The sequence below is a fragment of the Mytilus californianus genome, unplaced genomic scaffold (assembly GCF_021869535.1).
Source record: "Mytilus californianus isolate M0D057914Y unplaced genomic scaffold, xbMytCali1.0.p SCAF_7, whole genome shotgun sequence".
Classification (NCBI taxonomy): Eukaryota; Metazoa; Mollusca; class Bivalvia; order Mytilida; family Mytilidae; genus Mytilus; species Mytilus californianus.
Window position 1 is genome coordinate 48,516,465 of NW_026262723.1, and position 23,042 is coordinate 48,539,506.

General features: G+C 33.5%; 1 protein-coding gene across 2 annotated transcripts in view; it reads left to right on the top strand.

Moving 5' to 3' along the window:
* Positions 1-21,137, top strand: part of LOC127709707 (crossover junction endonuclease EME1-like) — a 79,877-nt gene extending 58,740 nt beyond the window's left edge. For both annotated transcript variants that reach the window (XM_052215365.1, XM_052215367.1), the window contains exons 9-11: positions 6,865-7,048; positions 14,464-14,520; positions 20,973-21,137. In XM_052215365.1, coding sequence (XP_052071325.1) covers positions 6,865-7,048; positions 14,464-14,520; positions 20,973-21,083 — 352 coding nt within the window. In that variant the 3' untranslated portion in view covers positions 21,084-21,137. The remainder of the gene's footprint in view (positions 1-6,864; positions 7,049-14,463; positions 14,521-20,972) is intronic.
* The last annotated feature ends 1,905 nt before the right edge of the window (positions 21,138-23,042 follow it).

Consider the following 23,042-nt stretch of genomic DNA (forward strand, 5'->3'; position numbering starts at 1 on the left):
TAAGCAATAGTTCAAGTATATTCGGTGTATGGAAGGACTGTAAGGTGTACATGTCCAACTGGCAGGTGTCATCTGACCTTGACCTCGTTTTCATGGTTCAGTGGTTATAGTTAAGTTTTTGTGTTTTGGTCTGTTTTTTGTATACTGTATGCAATAGGTCTACTATATTTGGTGTATGGAATGATTGTAAGGTGGACATGTCTTGCTGGCAGGTGTCATTTGACCTTGACCTCATTTTCATGGTTCAGTGGTCAAAGTTAAGATTTTGAGTTTTGTTCTTTTTTTCTAATACTATATGCAATAGGTCAACTATATTTGGTGTATGGAAATATTTTATGATATATATGTCAGTCGCGCAGGTTTTATTTGACCATGACCTCATTTTCACAGTTCATTGCTCAGTGTTATGTTTTTGTGTTTTGGTCTGTTTTTCTTAAACTATAAGCAATAGGTCAACTATATTTGTTGTATGGAAGAATTGTTAGCTGTACATGCCTGCCTGGCATGGTTCATCTGACCTTGACCTCATTTTCATGGTTCATTGGTCAATGTTTAGTTTTCTTGGTTAATGTTAAGTTTATGTGACAGTTGTAATAAAGCTTTATATTTAGGACTATCAACATAATATCAGTGATTAGTAAAATAAAGAAGGCGAGACATTTCAGCGTGTGCACTCTTGTTGTGGAAGGCATTATCCACGAATTTAAGTATTCAACGAAATATAACGACTGTTGTCCAAAATCAAGACATGGAAAGATCCCCATGTAGGTTTGACTACATGGATACGGCATATAATCTAGAAATTACATTGAATATCAGTAAACACACTATGCACTTCATGTAGGATATTAACCATTAAACTTTAATCTTAAAAAACCTGAACTGTACAACTTTTAACCTTTAAAGGCTCATGAAAAATAAGTTTTGACTATGATTTGTAAAGTAATATAAATCCTTGGTTTTGATTGATGAAAGTCATACTTCCGGTGATGGTATCATTGATGAAGTGTTCATTTTTAGCTCACCTGGCCCAAAGGGCCAAGTGAGCTTTTCTCATTACTTGGTGTCCGTCGTCCTGCGTCTGTCGCCCGTAAACTTTTACAAAAATCTTCTCCTCTGAAACTATTGGGCCAAATTTGACCAAACTTGGCCACAATCATCATTGGGGTATCTAGTTTAAATAAAATGCTCCGCTGGGCGCAGCTTGATGCGACCGCAGAGGTGGAACCCTGAACAGTTGGGGCAAGTATGGACACAACATTCAAGCTTGATACAGCACTGAATTTGGATTGTGATTAAATATTTGACACAGCATAGGTTTCTGACACAGAATTAATGTGGTCTAAGAACTTAAAAAAATTTAATTTACCTATTCAAACCATATCATTATTATTTGCTTTTATATATAAATCAGAAATAACCAATTTAAAATGGAAAATTTTAAAGAAAAAAAAAGGAAAAAAGAGAAAAAAAAAATCCCTCCCCCAAATTTTTTGAACCCCCTTATGATTCATCACCCCCAAACTCAATCCCAGCCTTCCCTTTGTGGTATGGTACCTTGCAGTACAATTTCATAGAGATCCATACACTTGAACACAAGTTATTGTCTGGAAATTAGAAAAATGCTTGTTTTTTTGGCCCCTTTTTGGCCCCATATTCCTAAACATTTAGGGCAATTACCCCATAACTCAATTCCAGCTTTTCCTTTGTGATATGGAACCTTGTAGTACAATTTCAGAAAGATCCATAGACTTGCACACAAGTTATTGTCATGAAACTAGAAAAATGCTTGTTTTTTGCCCCTTTTTAAGCCCCTAATTCCTAAAATTTTGAGGCAAGTACCCTTAAAATCAATCCAAGCATTCCCTTTGTGATATGGAACCTTGTGGTACAATGTCAGAGAGATCCATACACTAACACACAAGTTATGTCTGGAAGTTACAAAAATGCTTACCGTCTTTTGGGGTGTGTAGTGCGCACCCCCTTTATGGTCCAAGAAACATGTGAAAAAAAGTTTATTGTTCATATAAGACTCATAGACATTTTCGGAAAAGTTACAGCTCCAAAATCGGCAAACAGGAAGTCTATCGGTTAACAGGATGTTTTTTAAATGGACACCGATGTCGGAGAATTCCGTACGGAATACATAATTAATATGAAATTGCAAATATTCTGACAAATGAATAAGAATTTTATTAGATTGAGATAAATCTACATTTAAGTTTGTTTTTTTTAAAACCAAATTTAATAAATTGTTTGAGTATCAAGGACAAGATTAAATATCCAAATCAATGTTCTGATTCAAACAATAACATAATTACGAATCAGTCAAATGATTATCATTAACATCATTAGTGCTGTAATAAATTGTTAAAATCTCATAATTTTTATTTTTTGTTTGTTGATTCTAGCTGTTAATCCGGATTATCACACCTCAATCAACGGGTCTTGTTTTTTGCCCCTTTTTTGGTCCCTGATTCCTAAAATTTTGAGGCAATTACCCCCAAAATCAATCCCAGCATTCCCTTTGTGATATGGAACCTTGTGGTACAATGTGAGAGAGATCCATACACTAACACACAATATATGTCTGGAAGTTACAAAAATGCTTATTTTTGGCCCCTTATTCCTCAACTGTTGGTACCATAACCCCCAAAATCAATCCCAACCTTCCTTTTGTGGTATTGAACCTTATGGTAAAATTTCATAGAGATCCATTCACTTAAACTAAAGTGAGAGTGCGGAAACCAATGTGTCTTCGGATGACGCCAACGTCATACCAATATACGACCACAAAATTTTTTTGCGGTCGTATAAAAATGTGTCCGGTGACCCAGCCAACCAACCAAGATGGCCTCCATGGCTAAAAATAGAACATAGGGGTAAAATGTAGACTTTGGCTTATATCTCTGAAACCAAAGCATTTAGAGCAAATCTGACATGGGGTAAAATTGTTTATCAGGTCAAGATCTATCTGCCCTGAAATTTTCAGATGAATCGGACAATCCGTTGTTGGGTTGCTGCCCCTGAATTGGTAATTTTAAGGAAATTTTGCGGTTTTTGGTTATTATCTTAAATATTATTATAGATAGAGATAAACTGTAAACAGCAATAATGTTCAGCAAAGTAAGATCTACAAATAAGTCAACATGACCAAAATGGTCAGTTGACCCCTTAAGGAGTTATTGCCCTTTATATTCAATTTTTAACCATTTTTCGTAAATTTTTGTAGTCTTTTACAAAAATCTTCTCCTCTGAAACTACTAAGACAAATTTAACCAAACTTGTCCACAATCATCATTAGGGTATTTAGTTTAAAAAATGTGTCCGATGACCCCGGCTGCGAACCAAGATGGCCGACATGGCTAAAAAAAAGTACATAGGGTAAAATGCAGTTTTTGGCTCATATCTCTGAAACCAAAGCATTTAGAGCAAATCTGACTAAAATAAAATTGTTCATTAGGTCAACATCTATCTTCCCTGAAATTTTCAGACCAATCAGGCAACACATTGTTGGGTTGCTGCCCCTGAATTGGTAATTTTAAGAAAATTTTGCAGCTTTTGGTTATTATCTTGAATATTATTATAGATAGAGATAAACTGTAAACAGCAATAATGTACAGCAAAGTAAGATCTACAAATAAGTTAACATGACCAAAATTGTCAATTGACCCCTTAAGGAGTTATTGCCCTTTATAGTCAATTTTTTACAATTTTCATAAATTTTGTAAATTTTTGTAAATTTTTACAAAATATTTTCCACTGTAACTACTGGGCCAAGTTCATTATAGATAGAGATAATTGTAAGCAGCAAGAATGTTCAGTAAAGTAAGATCTACAAACACATCACCATCACCAAAACACAATTTTGTCATGAATCCATCTTTGCTTAATATGCACATAGACCAAGGTGAGCGACACAGGCTCTTTAGAGCCTCTAGTTATTATAAGAAATAATGTTTTATTTAACTTATCAATAGGTAATGCGTGTAGAAACTGAAATATACATTCTTATCTCATAAGAAAAAAATTAATTTCATATTGGGCTTTTTTATTTTTTAAGAATAAATTCTACAATTCAAAGTACATTTGTAGCATTTGTTTATGTAACCGTTTTCTTTAGTGATATGTTTAGGGCCCAACTAATACCTGTGATGATCTTTATACTGTTGATCATTTGATCTCGGGTTAATAAGTGTCATCACTTCTGATGAATGTTGTCAGTAATGAAAGACGAACAAGTAAGTTAAATTGAACACCATATTTATACCCAACGCAACGAGTTGCGAAGGGTATAATGTTTTCGACCCGTCTGTCCGTCTGTCCGTCCGTCCGTCCGTCCGTCAGTCCATCAGTCCGTCAGTACTGTTTCTTGTCATCGCAACTCCTCTCAAACCACACAACAGAATTTCATGAAACCTTTTCAGATAATAAGGACATACTACGTAGATGTGCATATTGACAGGAAATTACGATTTAATTTTTTTTCCAGGAGTTACACCCCTTTGAACTTATTTGCCCAATATACTACTGCAATCTTTTGTCATCACAACTCCTCTCAAACCACACAACAGAATTACATGAAACATTTTCAGATAAGAAGGACATACTACATAGATGTGCATATCGACAGGAAATTACGATTTAATTTTTTTTCCAGGAGTTACGCCCCTTTGAACTTATTTGCCCAATATACTACTGCACCCTTTTGTCATCACAACTCCTCTCAAACCACACAACAGAATTTCATGAAACCTTTTCAGATAAGAAGGACATACTACGTAGATGTGCATATCGACAGGAAATTATGATTCAATTTTTTTTTCTGATACAATTTTTAAGTCTCCCAAACGAAGTTTGGGAAGACTTATTGGTTTTGCTCAGTTCTTATTATTATTATTATTCTTCTTCTTCTTCGCTTTTAAATTTGAACTTGTCCGCACTCGTTCTCCAAAACCACTTGTCAGATTAACTTAGGGTTTCACAATATGCTAGACTTACATGTCTAGTGGTGCAATCAGGGTTTTGTTTGTGCATTGGGGTTTATAAAGGGGTACTTTGAGGGGCAAAAAGAAAGGAGGGTTTTACTATAGAACCCTATGATTATAAATTGAAAACCGTTTGTGATAGACACAATCTTTTTAATTGAAAATGTTCTAAATGATAAAGCACATTAAATGAAATACAGGGTTAGTCCCCAGGGGTCACCCCCACCCCCTGCCATTTAAGAAAGTTCTAATATCTTTTAAATGGTTAGATCCCCACCCCTAAACCATATATAATCTGGTTTGTCATGCTAAGATAGTTTGAATGATATACAGGGTAAGTCCCCAGGGGTCATCCCGACCCCCTGCCATTTGAGAAAGTTCTAATATCTTGTAAATGGTCAAGATCCCCACCCCTAAACCATATATATTCTGGTTTGTCATGCTAAGATGGTTTGAATGATATACAGGGTTAGTCCCCAGGGGTTATCCCGACCCCCTGCCATTTGAGAAAGTTCTAATATCTTGTAAATGGTCGAGATCCCCACCCCTAAACCATATATATTCTGGTTTGTCATGATAAAGCACATCAAATGAAATACAGGGTTAGTCCCCAGGGGTTACCCCCACCCCCTGCTATTTAAGAAAGTTCTAATATCTTGTAAGTGGTCAAGATCCCCACCCCTAAACCATATATATTCTGGTTTGTCATGCTATGATGGTTTGAATGATATACAGGGTTAGTCCCCAGGGGTCATCCTGACCCCCTGCCATTTGAGAAAGTTCTAATATCTTGTAAATGGTCGAGATCCCCACCCCTAAACCATATATATTCTGGTTTGTCATGCTAAGATGGTTTGAATGATATACAGGGTTAGTCCCCAGGGGTCATCCCGACCCCCTGCTATTTGAGAAAGTTCTAATATCTTGTAAATGGTCGAGATCCCCACCCCTAAACCATATATATTCTGGTTTGTCATGATAAAGCACATCAAATGAAATACAGGGTTAGTTCCCAGGGGTCACCCCCACCCCCTGCCATTTAAGAAAGTTCTAATATCTTGTAAGTGGTCAAGATCCCCACCCCTAAACCATATATATTCTGGTTTGTCATGCGAAGATGGTTTTAATGATATACAGGTTTAGTCCCCAGGGGTCACCCCCACCCCCTGCTATTTAAGAAAGTTCTAATATCTTGTAAGTGGTCAAGATCCCCACCCCTAAACCATATATATTCTGGTTAGTCATATCAAGATGGTTTGAATGATATACCGGGTTAGTCCCCAGGGGTCATCTCGACCCCCTGCCATTTGAGAAAGTTCTAATATCTTGTAAATGGTCGAGATCCCCACCCCTAAACCATATATATTCCTGTTCATCATGTCTCTAACATTTGAATGACGTATAAGGTCAGTCCCGAGGGGTTCCCCCCACCACCAATGTTCTAATATCTTGTAAATGGTCGAGATCCCCACACCTTAACCATATATATTCCTGTTCGTCATGTCTTGAACATTTGAATGATGTATAGGGTCAGTCCCCAGGGGTTCCCCCACCCCCAATGTTCTAGTATCTTGTAAATGGTCAAGATCCCCACCCCTAAACCATATATATTCTGGTTTGTCATGCCAAGATGATTTGAATGATATACAGGGTTAGTCCCCAGGCATCACTAATACTTACACAGTATTTGTTGTTTGAAGAAGAAAAATTATATTTTTTTTATGACACAAACCTCACTTTATAGAATTCAGGTTGAGTGAAGTAGGTCCTACAAGATGACTCTTTGAGGTAACCTGTCAAAAATGGTGAGTGATAAATAAAGTATTAGTATTATTCATACACAAATTCTTTGTCACATATAAAATTTCTTTTACAGGAAAGATAGACTGAACTCCATATTTTCCTTTCATGAAGATGGCACCACTGGTGTCAAGGTAGATAAATCTGGTCAGGGTTTGCTGAAGGTCTGGAAGCAGCAGCTTCTGCAATTCAAAAATGTTAGTCCTGATATGGCAGAGGCTATTATAGCTGAATACCCATCTCCTCAATTACTTATGAAGGTAACAGTTTTTATTTTCCTTTTTCATCTTTATCCTTGATATATCAAATTTTGCAGAATAGTTGTAGTTTTCTAGCAACCTGTTTTTTTGTTTGAATTTTTAATAGAATAATGTTAGACCAGAAGGCTTAAATGTCAGAAATAGAATAAAACAGAAATAAACATTTCTGATTATACTGACCACATCTAAGATATGTATTTTGTCCTAATTTAATGATAACTTTAATGATTTATATCAATTGAAGATGCACTCAAAAACATCAGTAAGGACTAAGAATGGTGTTTTAAAGAGACTTTCGAAAACTAAGGCCCTAGTCTTCATTGACAAGCTACTATCTAGCAGTTCAAGATTTTTGGAAGAAAAAACTATCTACCAACTTAGTATTATAATCTTAATGTTCATAAAATGAATGAAATAAAATTGATGTCCTAAATATGATTTTAATGTAAGAGATATAATATTTTGATATAAGATGTTGTTGCTGTAGAACTTGATTTTTATTTTTTTTTATTCCAAATAACTTTCAAATTTATGAAAAATACTTATATAACAAAAACATTTTATTAGGCTAATGATATGGAATCACACAACACAATAGTTCAAATAATAATCAATAAACAATTCTAAGAATTACAAAGGTAGATTAAAAGTGATAATATATAAAAGGCAATTGTGTATAGGGTATGGAAGGCAGGTTAAATTTTTCTCTCAAAACTATCAAAATTTTAGACCAACTCAAAATTCAAAAATAATATTAAAAGAAATGAGCATATTTTTTTTTGCAGTTAAGTAATCAAACAGGTAAATGCAGGTGAGTAGATTTCAATGGATGATCCCATTCGAAAAGTTATAACAAAAATTAAATAGCAATAAAAAGAAAAAAATCTTAATAAAGTGCTGTAGAAGAACCACAGTCAAGTCATCAAAGTGATACAGCATACTAACCTTAATCAGCCAAGTATTTCCATACTGGTACATTGTCCGCAACCCTTTTTATGTCGGGGGAATTCAGGGAAAATACTTTTTGACACTAACTGAAAACATCTCGTGAAACTTCAGTAATTTCAGATTGTGTGTGATCGTTTGTAGTATGTTCATGGAAATACCCTTTATAGCTCACCTGACCCAAAGGGTCAAGTGAGCTTTTCTCATCACTTGGTGTCCGTCGTCCGACGTTGTCCGTTAACTTTTACAAAAATCTTCTCCTGAAACTACTGGGCCAAATTGAACCAAACTTGGCATAAATCATCCTTAGGGTATCTAGTTTAAAATAAAATGCTTCGCTGGGCGCAGCTTGATACGACCGCAGAGGTCGAACCCTGAACAGTTGGGGCAAGTATGGACACAACATTCAAGCTTGATACAGCTCTGAATTTGGATTGTGATTAAATATTTAACACAGCATAGGTTTCTGACACAGAAAGAATGTGGTCTAAGAACTTCAATTTTTTTAATTTACCTATTATGGTCCAATGTCCAAAATCAAAATACATGGTTAGATTCAGCATATCAAAGAACCCCATATATTCAATTTTTGTTGAAATCAAACAAAGTTTAATTTTGGACCCCAACTTGGACAAACTTGAAAACTGGTCCCATAATCAAAAATCTAAACACATGTTTAGATTCAGCATATCAAAGTACCCCAAGAATTCAATTTTTGTTAAAATCAAACTAAGTTTAATTTTGGACCCTTTGGACCTTAATGTAGACCAATTTAAAAAACGGGACCCAAAATTAAAAATCTAAAAACACGTTTAGATTTGGCATATCAAAGAACCCCAATAATTCAATTTTTGATGAAATCAAACAAAGTTTAATTTTGGACCCTTTTGACCACAATATGAACCAATTTGATAGCGGGCCTACAAAATAAAAAATCTAAATACATGGTAAGATTCAGCATATCAAAGAACCCCATATATTCAATTTTTGTTGAAATCAAACAAAGTTTAATTTTGGACCCCAATTTGGACCAACTTGAAAACTGGGCCAAAAATCAAAAATCTAAATACATGTTTAGATTCAGCATATCAAAGAACCCCATATATTCAATTTTTGTTGAAATCAAACAAAGTTTAATTATGGACCCCAACTTGGACCAACTTGAAAACTGGTCCCATAATCAAAAATCTAAACACATGTTTAGATTCAGCATATCAAAGAACCCCAAAAATTCAATTTTTGTTAAAATCAAACTAAGTTTAATTTTGGACCCTTTGGACCTTAATGTAGACCAATTTAAAAAACGGGACCCAAAATTAAAAATCTAAATACACAGTTAGATTTGGCATATCAAAGAACCCCAATAATTCAATTTTTGATGAAATCAAACAAAGTTTAATTTTGGACCCTTTTGACCTCAATATGAACCAATTTGATAGCGGGCCCACAAATAAAAAATCTAAATACATGGTAAGATTCAGCATATCAAAGAACCCCATATATTCAATTTTTGTTGAAATCAAACAAAGTTTAATTTTGGACCCCAATTTGGACCAACTTGAAAACTGGGCCAAAAATCTAAAATCTAAATACATGTTTAGATTCAGCATATCAAAGAACCCCATATATTCAATTTTTGTTGAAATCAAACAAAGTTTAATTTTGGACCCCAACTTGGACCAACTTGAAAACTGGGCCCATAATCAAAATTCTAAACACATGTTTAGATTCAGCATATCAAAGAACCCCAAGAATTCAATTTTTGTTAAAATCAAACTAAGTTTAATTTTGGACCCTTTGGACCTTAATGTAGACCAATTTAAAAACGGGACCCAAAATTAAAAATCTAAATACATGGTTAGATTTGGCATATCAAAGAACCCCACTAATTCAATTTTTGATGAAATCAAACAAAGTTTAATTTTGGACCCTTTTGACCTCAATATGAACCAATTTGATAGCGGGTCCACAAATAAAAAATCTAAATACATGGTTAGATTCAGCATATCAAAGAACCCCAAGAATTCAATTTTTGATGAAATCAAACAAAGTTTAATTTTGGACCCTTTTGACCTCAATGTGGACAAAGTTGATAACGGGGCCCAAAAATCAAAAATCTAAATACATGGTTAGATTCAGCATATCAAAGAACCCCATATATTCAATTTTTGTTGAAATCAAACAAAGTTTAATTTTGGACCCCGATTTGGACCAACTTGAAAACTGGGCCCATAATCAAGAATCTAAATACACGGTTAGATTCGGCATATCAAAGAACCCCAATAATTCAATTTTTGTTAAAATCAAACTAAGTTTAATTTTGGACCCTTTTGACCTTAATGTAGACCAATTTAAAAACGGGGCCCAAAATCCAAAAACTTAATACACGGTTTGATTCAGCATATTAAAGAACCCCAAGAATTCAAGAATAAAACCCCATTGAAATTGATCAAGAAATAAGCAATTTATACGAAGTATCTTCTTTTGCACAATACTGTGCTATTGAATATTTCTTGCTATTGTGCAATACTGTACAATTGACAATTTCTTGCTATTGCGCAATATTGTGCATTGGATATTTCTTGCTATTGCCCAATACTGTGCAATTGAAGATTTCTTGCTATTGCGCAATACTGTGCAATTGAAGATTTCTTGCTATTGTGCAATACTGTGCAATTGAAAATTTCTTGCTATTGCACAATACTTATTATATAATAATTTACACATCCTGTTTGGTGTGTAACTCCTACCATATCATTATTATTTGCTTTTAAATATTAATCAGAAATAACCAACTTAAAATGGAAAATTTTAAAAGAAAAAAAAAAGGAAAAAAAGAAAAAAAAAGAAAAAAAGAAAATCCCCCCCCCCCCCAAATTTTTTGAACCCCCTTATGATTCATCACCCCCAAACTCAATCCCAGCCTTCCCTTTGTGGTATGGTACCTTGCAGTACAATTTCAGAGAGATCCATACACTTGAACACAAGTTATTGTCTGGAAACTAGAAAAATGCTTATTTTTGGCCCCTTTTTGGCCCCCAATTCCTTAACGTTTCAGGCAATTACCCCCAAACTCAATTCCAGCTTTCCCTTTGTGATATGGAACCTTGTAGTACAATTTCAGAAATATCCAAACACTTACACACAAGTTATTGTCATGAAACTAGAAAAATGCTTGTTTTTTGCCCCTTTTTTGGCCCCTAATTCCTAAAATTTGGAGGCAATTACCCCCAAAATCAATTACAGCCTTCCCTTTGTGATATGGAACCTTGTGGTACAATGTCAGAGAGATCCATACACTTACACACAAGTTATTGTCTGGAATTACAAAAATGCTTATTTTTGGCCCCTTTTTGGCCCCTAATTCCTTAACTGTTGGTACCATAACCCCCAAAATCAATCCCAACCTTCCTTTCGTGGTATTGAACCTTATGGTAAAATTTCATGGAGATCCATTCACTTAAACTAAAGTTAGAGTGCGAAAACCAATGTGTCTTCGGACGACGCCGGACGACGCCAGACGACGACGACGACAACGACGACGACGACGACGACGCCAACGTCATACCAATATACGACCAAAAAATTTTCAATTTTTGCGGTCGTATAAAAATTTATCCGAAGACTCTGCCCGCCAACCAAGATGGCCGCCATGGCTAAAAATAGAACATAGGGGTAAAATGTAGATTTTGGCTTATATCTCTGAAACCAAAGCATTTAGAGCAAATCTGACAAAAGGGTAAAATTGTTCATCAGGTCAAGATCTATCTGCCCTGAAATTTTCAGACAAATCAGACAACCCATTGATGGGTTACTGCCCCTGAATTGGTAATTTTAAGGAAATTTTGCAGTTTTTGGTTATCTTGAACATTATTATAGATAGAGATAAACTGTAAACAGCAATAATGTTCAGTAAAGTAAGATCTTCAAATAAGTTATATGATCAAAATCGTCAATTGACCCCTTAAGGAGTTATTGCCCTTTAAAGTAAATTTTTCATAATTTTCGTTAATTTTTGTAATCTTTTACAAAATTCTTCTCCTCTGAAACTATTGGGCCAAATTAAACCAAACTTGGCCTCCGTCATTAGGGTATCTAGTTTAATAAAAAATATATCCAATGATTCCGCCTACCAACCAAGATGGCCACCATGGCTAAAAATAGAACATATGGGTAAAATGCAGTTTTTGGCTTATATCTCTGAAACTAAAGCATTAAGAGCAAATCTGACAGGGTAAAAATGTTCATTGGGTCAAAATCTATCTGCCCAGAAATTTTCAGACAAATCAGACAACCCCTTGATGGGTTGCTGCCCCTGAATTAGTAATTTTAAGGAAATTTTGCAGTTTTTGGTTATTATCTTGAATATTATAATAGATAGAGATAAACTGTAACAGCAAAAATTTCAGCAAAGTAAGATCTGCAAATAAGTCAACATAAGCAAAATTGTCAATTGACCCCTTAAGGAGTTATGCCCTTTAAAGTCAATTTTTCACTATTTTTATAAATTTTTGTAATCTTTTACAAAAATCTTCTCCTCTTAATCTACTTGGCCAAATGGAATTAAACTTAGCCACAAATAATTATTAGAGTATCTCGATTGAAAAATGTATTTGATGACCCTGCCCTACAACCAACATGGTCACCATGGGTAAAAATAGAATATAGGTGTTTACTATAAGAGTCTATGAGGAAAATGTAAAAAAACAATTTCAAATGGTCACAACTTGAAAACTAATTTAAATAATGATAAGGGGTCTTCAGTAACTATTGTAAGACTACAATGGGATGACTTGATTTTTTTCCCCAGGGGGGATGCAATTTTTTTTCAGGGGTTGGGGGGTTGCTAATTATTCCTCCTTGATATGTTCCATTTTCAGATTTATTCAGTGTTACTTTTTCTAAAAACCATTATTATATCTTTTCTTTCAGCATACTTATATTGGGTGAATGCCCCCCAGACCAGACAGGTTAGTCGAGGTCAAGACCCTTGGCCAAATTTTTTTTAAGGGTGTTAAGAAAAACATTTTAAAGGCATTTCCAGCATTATTCAGGCCCTGGGTGAAATAAATTTTGGAGTGGAGGAAAGAAAATTTTGCATTTTTTGTTAATTATCTTGAATATCATTATAGATTGAGATATACTGTAATCAGCAAAATTATCAAGCAAAGAAAGATCTACAAATAAGTCAACATGACCAAAATTGGCAATTGACATCTTATTGGAGTTATTGTCCTTTAAAGTCATTTTCTGCAATTTATTGGTAATTTTTGTAATTTTTTTCAAAAATCTTCTACTTTTAATTTAACTACTGGACCAAATTAAACCAAAATTGGCCTCAATCATTATTAGGGTATCTATTATGAATTTAACCGTATTTTACATGATTTCCAAAACCACAGTAGATACAGGTGAGCGACACAGGCTCCATTATTAATGTCGTATGATACTTCAAATTTAAAAAAAAAGTTGAATATGTTTTATATACCTGAATGCCTAAGGTTTACTATAAAACAAGTGTACATGGACTTTCTTGTAAAAGAAAATCAATTATCTTATCAAAATCTTCAGAAATATACTACTATTGAATTATTGTCTTCCCACACTCTAATTGGCTGATATTTTCGGTATGCAGTGACCTTTACTACAACATCTCTCGTTAGAATTTAGGTTATTGCACAGCACAAGTGAGAGAGAAAAACTTTGATGAAATAATGTAAACAAACATGCACTAGAAGGTAAATAGTAATAATTGATTCTTAAACAACAAATTAAATACACCAAATCATTTAACAACAAAAAGTTTAATTTTTTTTCTCCATGATTCTGTGTTGATTGTTTATCAATGTCACGATTTAGTAAACTTCAGCAACAAACTTGAAAGTTAAATAGCTTGCGATCAACAATTACTGAATGAAATATAATTTGTCGATAATGTGTTGTAGATTCGTTGTAATTTGTGAAAAAATGTGCATAGAGGACTTAGTTTAGTAAATATACATGCATTGGTTCAATTATTTCCTTAACATTATAATAACAAGAAACTCGTTTCATATGACTTGAAGTAGAAGTTTAAAATGTTATTTAATGATTCTAGAACACTTTACGAGTGTTAAAATTACTTAAAAGAATTGATTGGAAAAGGTTGAGGACTGGAAAAGTTGAGTCAGTCCTCAACCTGAAATAGGAAAAGAACGTTAATAGTAACCATGAAGTGGAATTCGAATCTTCAGGGATTGTAAGTATGCTTTATATTACTACCTTGCCGTTTGATGACTTGACTGTGGTTCCTTTACAGCAGTTTGATAAAATTTCTGACCAGTTGAACAGTTCGATTTGAGAAACAGACTGCAATTGAGTCAGAGTTTTGAATACAATGCAATAGATGTGGAGAAATACTTACAATCAAGTCACTATAAATCGGATGTCAAATTCAGCTTTCTTTGAGTAATTGTTTTCTTTTGTTGTAGGCTTACTCTATGTGTTCCTCACAAGAAGAAGGAGTAAAAGTCTTAGATAATATTGTGGTAAATATTTCTTAATGACATGAATGTATTGTATATGAATAAAAGGATATGTTGTGTGTATGTCGATGACAGCAACCCAATGAGAGCAAAAACCTGTAAATAAAAGACATCTAAAGGGCAACATGCAGTCTTGAACAATATACAATACCGTAGAAAGGCTTGTATAGTCCGCGGTTTTATTCTCCAAAATTGGACCTTCCAGACGGGGTGCGGACTATAGAGTACAATAAGCAAGAAATAAGAGAAAAATTTCAATTTCGCGGTCGAGGTGGTTTGTTTACGTTCCGCCATCTTTGTTATTTCTATTGTAGAGGGCGCTCTTATCATTTTTCAAACTAATAATTTTAACTCATCCATATGAATAAGTTATTTCTATTCAATATCAAATTAATACTGATAAATATAAAAACTAAACCTTTCATTACAAATTTCTCGTTTCTTTTCAATGCATTGGTTGAAATAAACTGGTATCTGCTTGATTGAAACGATACAAACATAGTGAAAAAGACAACCGTAAACCAGCTTAGAATTTGTAAACTACAAAACGTAATCGGTTATTGTTCGTTCCGTTTGGTGTTTCATACTAACTAATATGGTTTGTATTAGCTTAAGACCCTTCAAACATTAATATGATAGATATATTAAAGACTGTTTTACAAAAGGATGGAACTGTTTTACTGTCAAAGTCGTATTATAGTGATATCTGTTATGTACGGATTTCGACTCTCACCGGTTAATTTCTTCTTTTACACGTGCTTTTTAAACTTCCTGTTTAAACATACACAAGTTTCTAAATTGTTTTTTAAGTGAATTAAACTTATTTTAACAATCATGAAGCGTTCTGGAATCATTTACAAGCAGTTTCAGCTTCTGTTTGATGATGGAAAACAGGTTTTTCTAAGAAAATACCGCAAACGACCGCACAGGATTTGAAATTACCGGAGTTTCATTAGACCTTTTCTAACAGTTACAAAAAGTTTTTTTACCTAAAATTTCGTGGGGAGAAGGGGGTGCGGACTATGTACCACTGCGAACTATACAAGCCTTTCTACGGTAGGTATCTTTGTGATTTGTCAAGCTATAAATTGTCCCAAGGTTGTAAAAGTTTTAAATAAATATTATGAATAAATTAATATGAAACTATCAAAGATCTGCCATCAACACCTGATTCATTATGAAATGAATGCTTCTTTTTGTAATTTTATTGGGTAGAAAAAGTGTTGACTGAAGCACATTTTATATGAAGCGCAAAAGCGCTTCATTCTAAAAATGTGTGCACGATCAACACTTTACACCCAAAAAAAATTACAAAAAGAAGCATTCATTTCTTATAATTACACTTTTATGCTAATAAGCTAGACTATGAAATTTTTCTTTTATTTACCTGTGCACTTTTTTGTAGAAGCATGTGTCATCACGAATGTAACATTTCATTTTGAAGGTTAATTTTTGAATGACACGCAATTGTTAGCCAATCAAACTAACTGATTCTCGTGAAACATACATGTAATGTAATTATAACATTATATTGCGTAACGAATAGAAGTACACAGTAAACAGTGAAACTAATTGAGGGAAATTCTCTTTATTTAAAGCTATTTATCTCTATTCAGATATCAGAGCATATGAAAAACAGCTACTGCATGACTTGTAAAAAAATAACCCCTTGTTATGATGTGGTTTTGAAATATATTGTTCCCCATGTCTGTTATTTTGTCCTTCACAGAAATAGGGTCACAGTCATTGTTAAACTTTTGCTAACTTCCAAACTTGCACAAACCCTGCCACAGAAGGTGATGTTGTATACCTTTTAATTTTTTGTCAGATTTCTGTAGGCACATGTCTCTAATCAGCTACTCTTCCTAGCCTGCTTGGTGGAAACCAACTTGTCTTTGCGAATTCCAATAACCAAATATGAGTTTTCATTTGTTGCTTGGAAATGTGCTATTCAATGATTCAGAATATCTAACAGATTAAATAAGGATGAGTCATAACTGAATGAATGTTAACACTTTCATGGTTTTAAAAAGGATACATGTTCATATACTATCAACATAAAATAGACCACAGAAAATGAATCAGCATCGTGTGACCTTCATAGTGAAGTAATTCAAAGGAAGGTTTATATTTAAGGTACTTACTTGTTTGTCCAAATTATTTAAGGTTGATAAACACTATTAAATTGAGCATCAAACCTAGCATATATGGAGGCTGTTAACTTTGATATTTTGCTTAGCTTACACTCCGTTAACATTTAGGTTCAGTCTATTTAGGTTTTTTTTGCAGTTAAATTTACAAGATTATATTCTAATATTCAAGTTTTTCAGACATCAATAACTTTGTCAAACCTTCAGGGAATTTTATGAAGCCTTTATATGATTAAGAGATAATATCCAAATCCAAAGTTTGAAAACATATTTTTTATTTTTCCATACTTGACTGATATGTGGACCCTTTTTTTATGCTCCACCTAGGGGCATTATGTTTTTGGGTCTGTGCGTTCATTCATCCGTCTGTCTGTCCCGCTTCAGGTTAAAGTTTTTGGTCAAGGTAGTTTTTGATGAAGTTGAAGTCCAATCAACTTGAAAATTAGTACACATGTTCCTTATGATATGATCTTTCTAATTTTAATGCCAAATTAGAGTTTTGACCCCAATTTCACTTTCACTGAACATAGAAAATGATAGTGTGAGTGGGCAGGTTTAAGTTTTGGGTCAAGGTAGTTTTTGATGAAGTTGAAGTCCAATCAACTTGAAACTTAGTACACATGTTCCCTATGATATGATCTTTCCAATTTTAATGCCAAATTAGAGTTTTGACCCCAATTTCACTTTCACTGAACAGAGAAAATGATAATGCGAGTGGGCAGGTTAAAGTTTTGGGTCAAGGTAGTTTTTGATGAAGTTGAAATCCAATCAACTTGAAACTTAGTACACATGTTCCCTATGATATGATCTTTCTAATTTTAATGCCAAAATAGAGTTTTGACCCCAATTTCACAGTCCACAGAACATAGAAAATGATTGTGCGAGTGGGGCATTCGTGTACTATGGACACATTCTTGTTCTAAGTAATTAACATTCACATAAAGTCCACTACTTTAAACCTTCATGGAATGTTCTGAAACTTGGAAATTAGCTTCTTCAAGATCAAGAAATAACATATGAAGAAAAATGTCTGTCTGGCAGGGTTCTCATGGTTCATTGGTAAATATTAAGTTTTCCCTTTTTGTGTTTGACATGAGGCTTATTTTGGAGTAACTCATAAACCAAAAGTCATAGAAATCTAGAGGAATTTGATATGAGGTCCTTAGTCAAAAAGCAGAACAATTAGGTCAAGGTCATCTTCTAAATTGGTATAGCAACTCCTCAGAAACCCTTAAAGTTATCGACAAAGTTTTTGGCAAATTGTAATTTGCAACATAATGCTACACCAATGCATTTGGTTTGCAGTGCTCTGGGAACTTTTCAAGAAGTTTTTTCCCCTTTAATTTCCAAAATAAGCTGTTTTGTAGGATAAATTCTAACAATATAGAAATAAGAAAATGTGATATGATTGCCAATACGATAACTCTCCACTAGAGACCAAATGATGTAGATGTTAGCAACTAAAGGTCACCTTCAGCAATGAGCAAAACCCATACCACATAGCAAGCTATAGAAGGCCCTAAAATGACAAATGTAAAACAATTCAGAAAAAAACTAGCGTCACGATTTATGTATAAAAAAATAAACGAAAAACAAATATAATATACCGCAACAAACAACAACAACCGACATACAGGCTCCCGACTTGGGATAGGCACATACAGACTGTGGCAGGGTTAAACATATTTCTGGGCGCCAAACCCTTCCCCTACCTTGCGAAGTGGTGTAAAAGCACAGTATAAGAACATACTATAAAAATTAGTTGAAAAGGGCTTAACTCAGATCGATACAAAGCAAATATATTATGTACTGTCCTTTGATATGAGAATTTTGACCTTGAAATTGTGGTCAAGGTCAAAGTTTAATTTGACGTTTTATGTTTTGACCTTGCTATAACTTCATACTATTACATGTTAAAGCCATTAATTGTTTTTTGCATTAGGCTGGACAGCATATGACCTTGAAAAATGTCAACTGGAAGTGACCTTGTGTAAACTGAAAGTATTTTTTTTTGTTTGCCTGTGACAAAAGTCGCAGTATGCGAGACAGATATTACAATTCGGAGGCTGCAGCGATGGTGTAAACTATTTGTTCAAGGCTTTATATTTCAGAAGGCCTGGATGCTTCATACCTTGTGTGCAGATACCTTATGTTACCAAGATTCCATTTGTCATATGTCCATTGTCCTTGACCTCATTTTCATGGTTCAGTGACTGCTTGAAAGAATTTTTTTTTTTTGTAATATTCAGTTATCATGAGTAATAGGATAACTATATTTGGTATATATATAGGTTCCTTGCAATGTCTACTCTACATGTCTTGTCAGACAGGGTTCACCTGACCTCGACCTCATTCCATGGATCAGTGATCAAGGTAAAAGTTAAGTGGTCAAGTCCATATCTAAGATACTATAAGCAATAGGTCAACTATATTTGGTTTATGGAGTGATGGTAAGGTGTTCATGTCAGACTGGCAGATTTCATCTGACCTTGACCTCATTTTCATGGTTCATTGGACAATATAAAAATAAGGAGATATGGTATGATTGCCAATGAGACAACTATCCACTAAAGTTCAGATAAAGTAGATGTAAGCAATTATAGGCAAACATACTGTCTTCAACAATGAGAAAATCCCATACTGTATAGTTGGAATATTTAGTTTTTGTGGTTTGGTCTATTTCTCAGATACTATAAGCAATAGGGCCACTATATTTGATGTATGGAATAATTGTAAGATGTACATGTCTGTCTGGCAGGTTTCATCTGACCTTGACCTCATTTTCATGGTTTATTGGACAATGTTAAGTTTTTGTTGTTTTGTTTATTTCTCAGATATTATAAGCAATAGGTCAATAATGTTTAGTGCATGGAACACTTATAAGGTGTACATGTCTGTCTTGGCTAAGTTCAAATGACCTTGACCTCATTTTCATGGTTCATTGGTCAATGATAAGTTTTTCGTAATTTTGTCAGTTTATCAGATACTATATATATATACCGGTAAGCAAAAGGAAAACTACATTTGGTGTATGGAATATTTGTAAGGTGTACATGTCTGTCTTGGTTAGGTTCAAATGACCTTGACCTCATTTTCATGGTTCATTGGTCAATGATAAGTTTTCGTAATTTTGTCAGTTTATCAGATACTATATATATATATATATATATATATATATATATATATATATAAGCAAAAGGTCAAATATTTGGTGTATGGAATGATTGTAAGGTGTACATGTCTGTCTGGCAGGGTTCATATGACCTTGACCTCATTTTTATGGTTCATTGGTGAATTTTAAGATTTGTAGTTTCATCTGTTTTTCTGCGATAGGACCACTATATTTGGTGTATAGAATTATTGTAAGGTGTACATGTCTGTCTTGCATCCTTCATCTGACCGTGACCTCATTTTCATAAAATATGAAATAATGTTAAGTTTATATGATACTTGTAGTAAAACCTTCATATTACAGACTTTCAACATGAATTCAGTGATAAGTAAAACAGGTGAAACATTTCAGAGTGTGCACTCTTGTTTGCACTTATTTCTTGTTAAAGTACCTAGAAACCATACATTTTCAGAATCAGTGTGAATCAACATTTCGTGTGAACAGGAAGTCAAATTGGGAAACCAGAAGTAGCTAATTAAATCCCTTATTTTATGCAAAAGTATATAGAAACCATATATTTTTTTAATGAGAGTAATGAAAACTATCATATGACACCAGAAGTAGCCAATTATCTCCCTTATTTCAACCAAAGATATATTTTGGAATCCTAGTAATGAAAGGTATTACATATTGGAAGTAGCATATCGTACACCAGAAGTAGCCTTTATCTCGGTTATTTTAAATGGAAATACATATAAACCATACTTTTTGAGGAATCAGTGAAAAGTAAGCTATCAGAAGAAACTTGAAATAGCTGATCATGTGCCTTATTTCAAAGAAAAGTAATGCAAACTTTATATTTTTGGAATCTTGTAAGATGAGTATCTTCTGACACCATTTTTGTTTATGAAGGTTAAATTGCATATCTGTATAAAAATGGTTTTTAATTTAATTATATATTAAAATCCTTTTTAATTACTCTAAATATCAGCACAACAATGTGAAATCTGCAATTTGCAGAAGCAAATTTTTTGTTCTTCCCTCTTTGGGATTCGAACTCATGCTATTGGAATATCGTGACAAAAATCCTTTGTATATATATTATGGGAAAAGAAACAAAAATATTGATCATGAAAATTATTTAACATGTCTGATAAATGTTTAAAAATTTGATTTAAAATTTTGTTTGATAGGTGAGGAGAGGAGCAGGTGTTCTTGAAACCACTAGGCGTATTGGAAAGGAGATGTCTAGAAGATTTTATTTGTTTTTCACCAATACTGATCCAAGCTGTACCATCAAATAACAATCATAACATATACTTAATTTTTAAGTGCCAAATAAATATGTAAAAAGCTCATTTGGGCTAAATGCATGATATATAATGCCAGATGGTATGTAGTCGGACCATATTCTACGAAGGTCAATCCCAGCCCCCTTCTTACACATGAATTACCATCCCAAATGTACAACTGTTTTTTGTCTAGCCTGCTACGAAAGTGTTGGCAAGACATAGATGTTGCTTTTCCTGCATCATTGTTGGCGGCGTCAACAATTGTAAAGTTTTCTGCTTTAATCAGTTTTTTAGCTCGTCCGTTAACTTTTACAAAAATCTTCTCTGAAAAGACTGGGCCAAATTAAAAAAAACTTGGCCACAATCATCATTGGGGCAAGTTTTTTTTCAAATGTGTCCTATGACCCTGCTTGCCAACTAAGATGGTGAACATTGCTAAGAAAAAAACATTGAGGTAAAAAGCAAGTTTGGTCTTTTATTTTGAAAACTATAATATATAGATAGACAATTTAAACAGAAAAAATTATCAGCAAAACAAGATCTACAAATAATTCAACAGTGCTGAAATTGTCAGTCTTCTCATTATTTGAGTTCTTGCTCTTTAATGATGATTTTTACCAATTTTAAGTGTTTTTGTGTATTATCTTGTAAACTTAACAGATTGAGAGAAACTTTGAATAACAAAATTGATCAGCAAGACAAGATCACACGTAAATCAACATGGCTGATGTAGTCAGACCACATCTTAATAGAGTTACTCTCTTTTGTGTTTAATTTTTGGCAAAAACTAAAGAAGATAGAAACTTTAAAAAGAAAAATTATCAGCAAAATCAACAAAATGAGATTTTTGTCATGAATTCTATTCTAGTCATTAAGGTTGGAGAGTGTCCATTGTTGAAGATGCATATTGACCTAGGTGAGCAACACAAGAGCATGTAGTTTAATAACTGTTAAATCATAAAATTTCAGAAGGCAAAATTGTTTTCCTTGCAATGGGAGAGTTGTTAGTAAACTGTTGGACAACTTATGTTACACAATATGACATTTATAAGTTCAAACAGGCAGAAACGAAGTGCAAATTTTAAATCTGAAGGAAATCCTGATATATTGCGTGAGTGTTCTACTATTTCTGTGCATATTATGTACACGAACTTGGTCCTGTGAAATACCTTTTTTTTTGTTAAAACAGCTTAAATAAACCTGTGAATACCTCTTATATAAGTGCATTTTGTGGAATACATTTAGTTTACTAAAACAGCTTTTAATCAAAGTGCTTGTGAGTACAGAAAGGTAAAGATTGCATTTTGCAATTTTGTAAATTTAAAATAAAACACTGAATTGTAATTAGGTAAATTATAAATTTGAGTTGGAGTTATTCTCTCTTTGTTCATGATTGTACATTTATAGTTGAGTCTATTTTTATAACAGATTCATACACCATGAATTACTTATGTAATTTTTAGGGACATCAACTCGGTGAACAATTACTAATCAAGTACTCGTTGGTTTTATCAAGCAATTCTTGAGTACTCCCTAGGGAATATATCTACAACACAGAAACACAAAAATATGTACTTTATATTCTATGGTTTATTGTTCACTTGTTTGTTGACAAAAAACGTCTACATAAGGACAAGGAACTACACACCATAATTAATAGCTCATTACCTACAAGTACTAATTCAGTAAAGACAATAATCTAATCAATATAATTTGATGAACACCTATTTAAAAATTATAACATGGAAAAACCATATCAAACAATAGTACATTGTATTTGGTAATCTTAAGAAAACACATTAAATGTTTACAAAGGCGTAAGGATTAGAAGTTTAACTGTTTACTGAGAGTCACCAGAGGGTGCAACTATTTTATTTTATTTGGAAATATTTTCTTTTCAACTTTTATTGGGGACAGTCTGATTTGCTAACTTTGTAAATTACATTCAAGCTTGCAGACGAACATATTTGC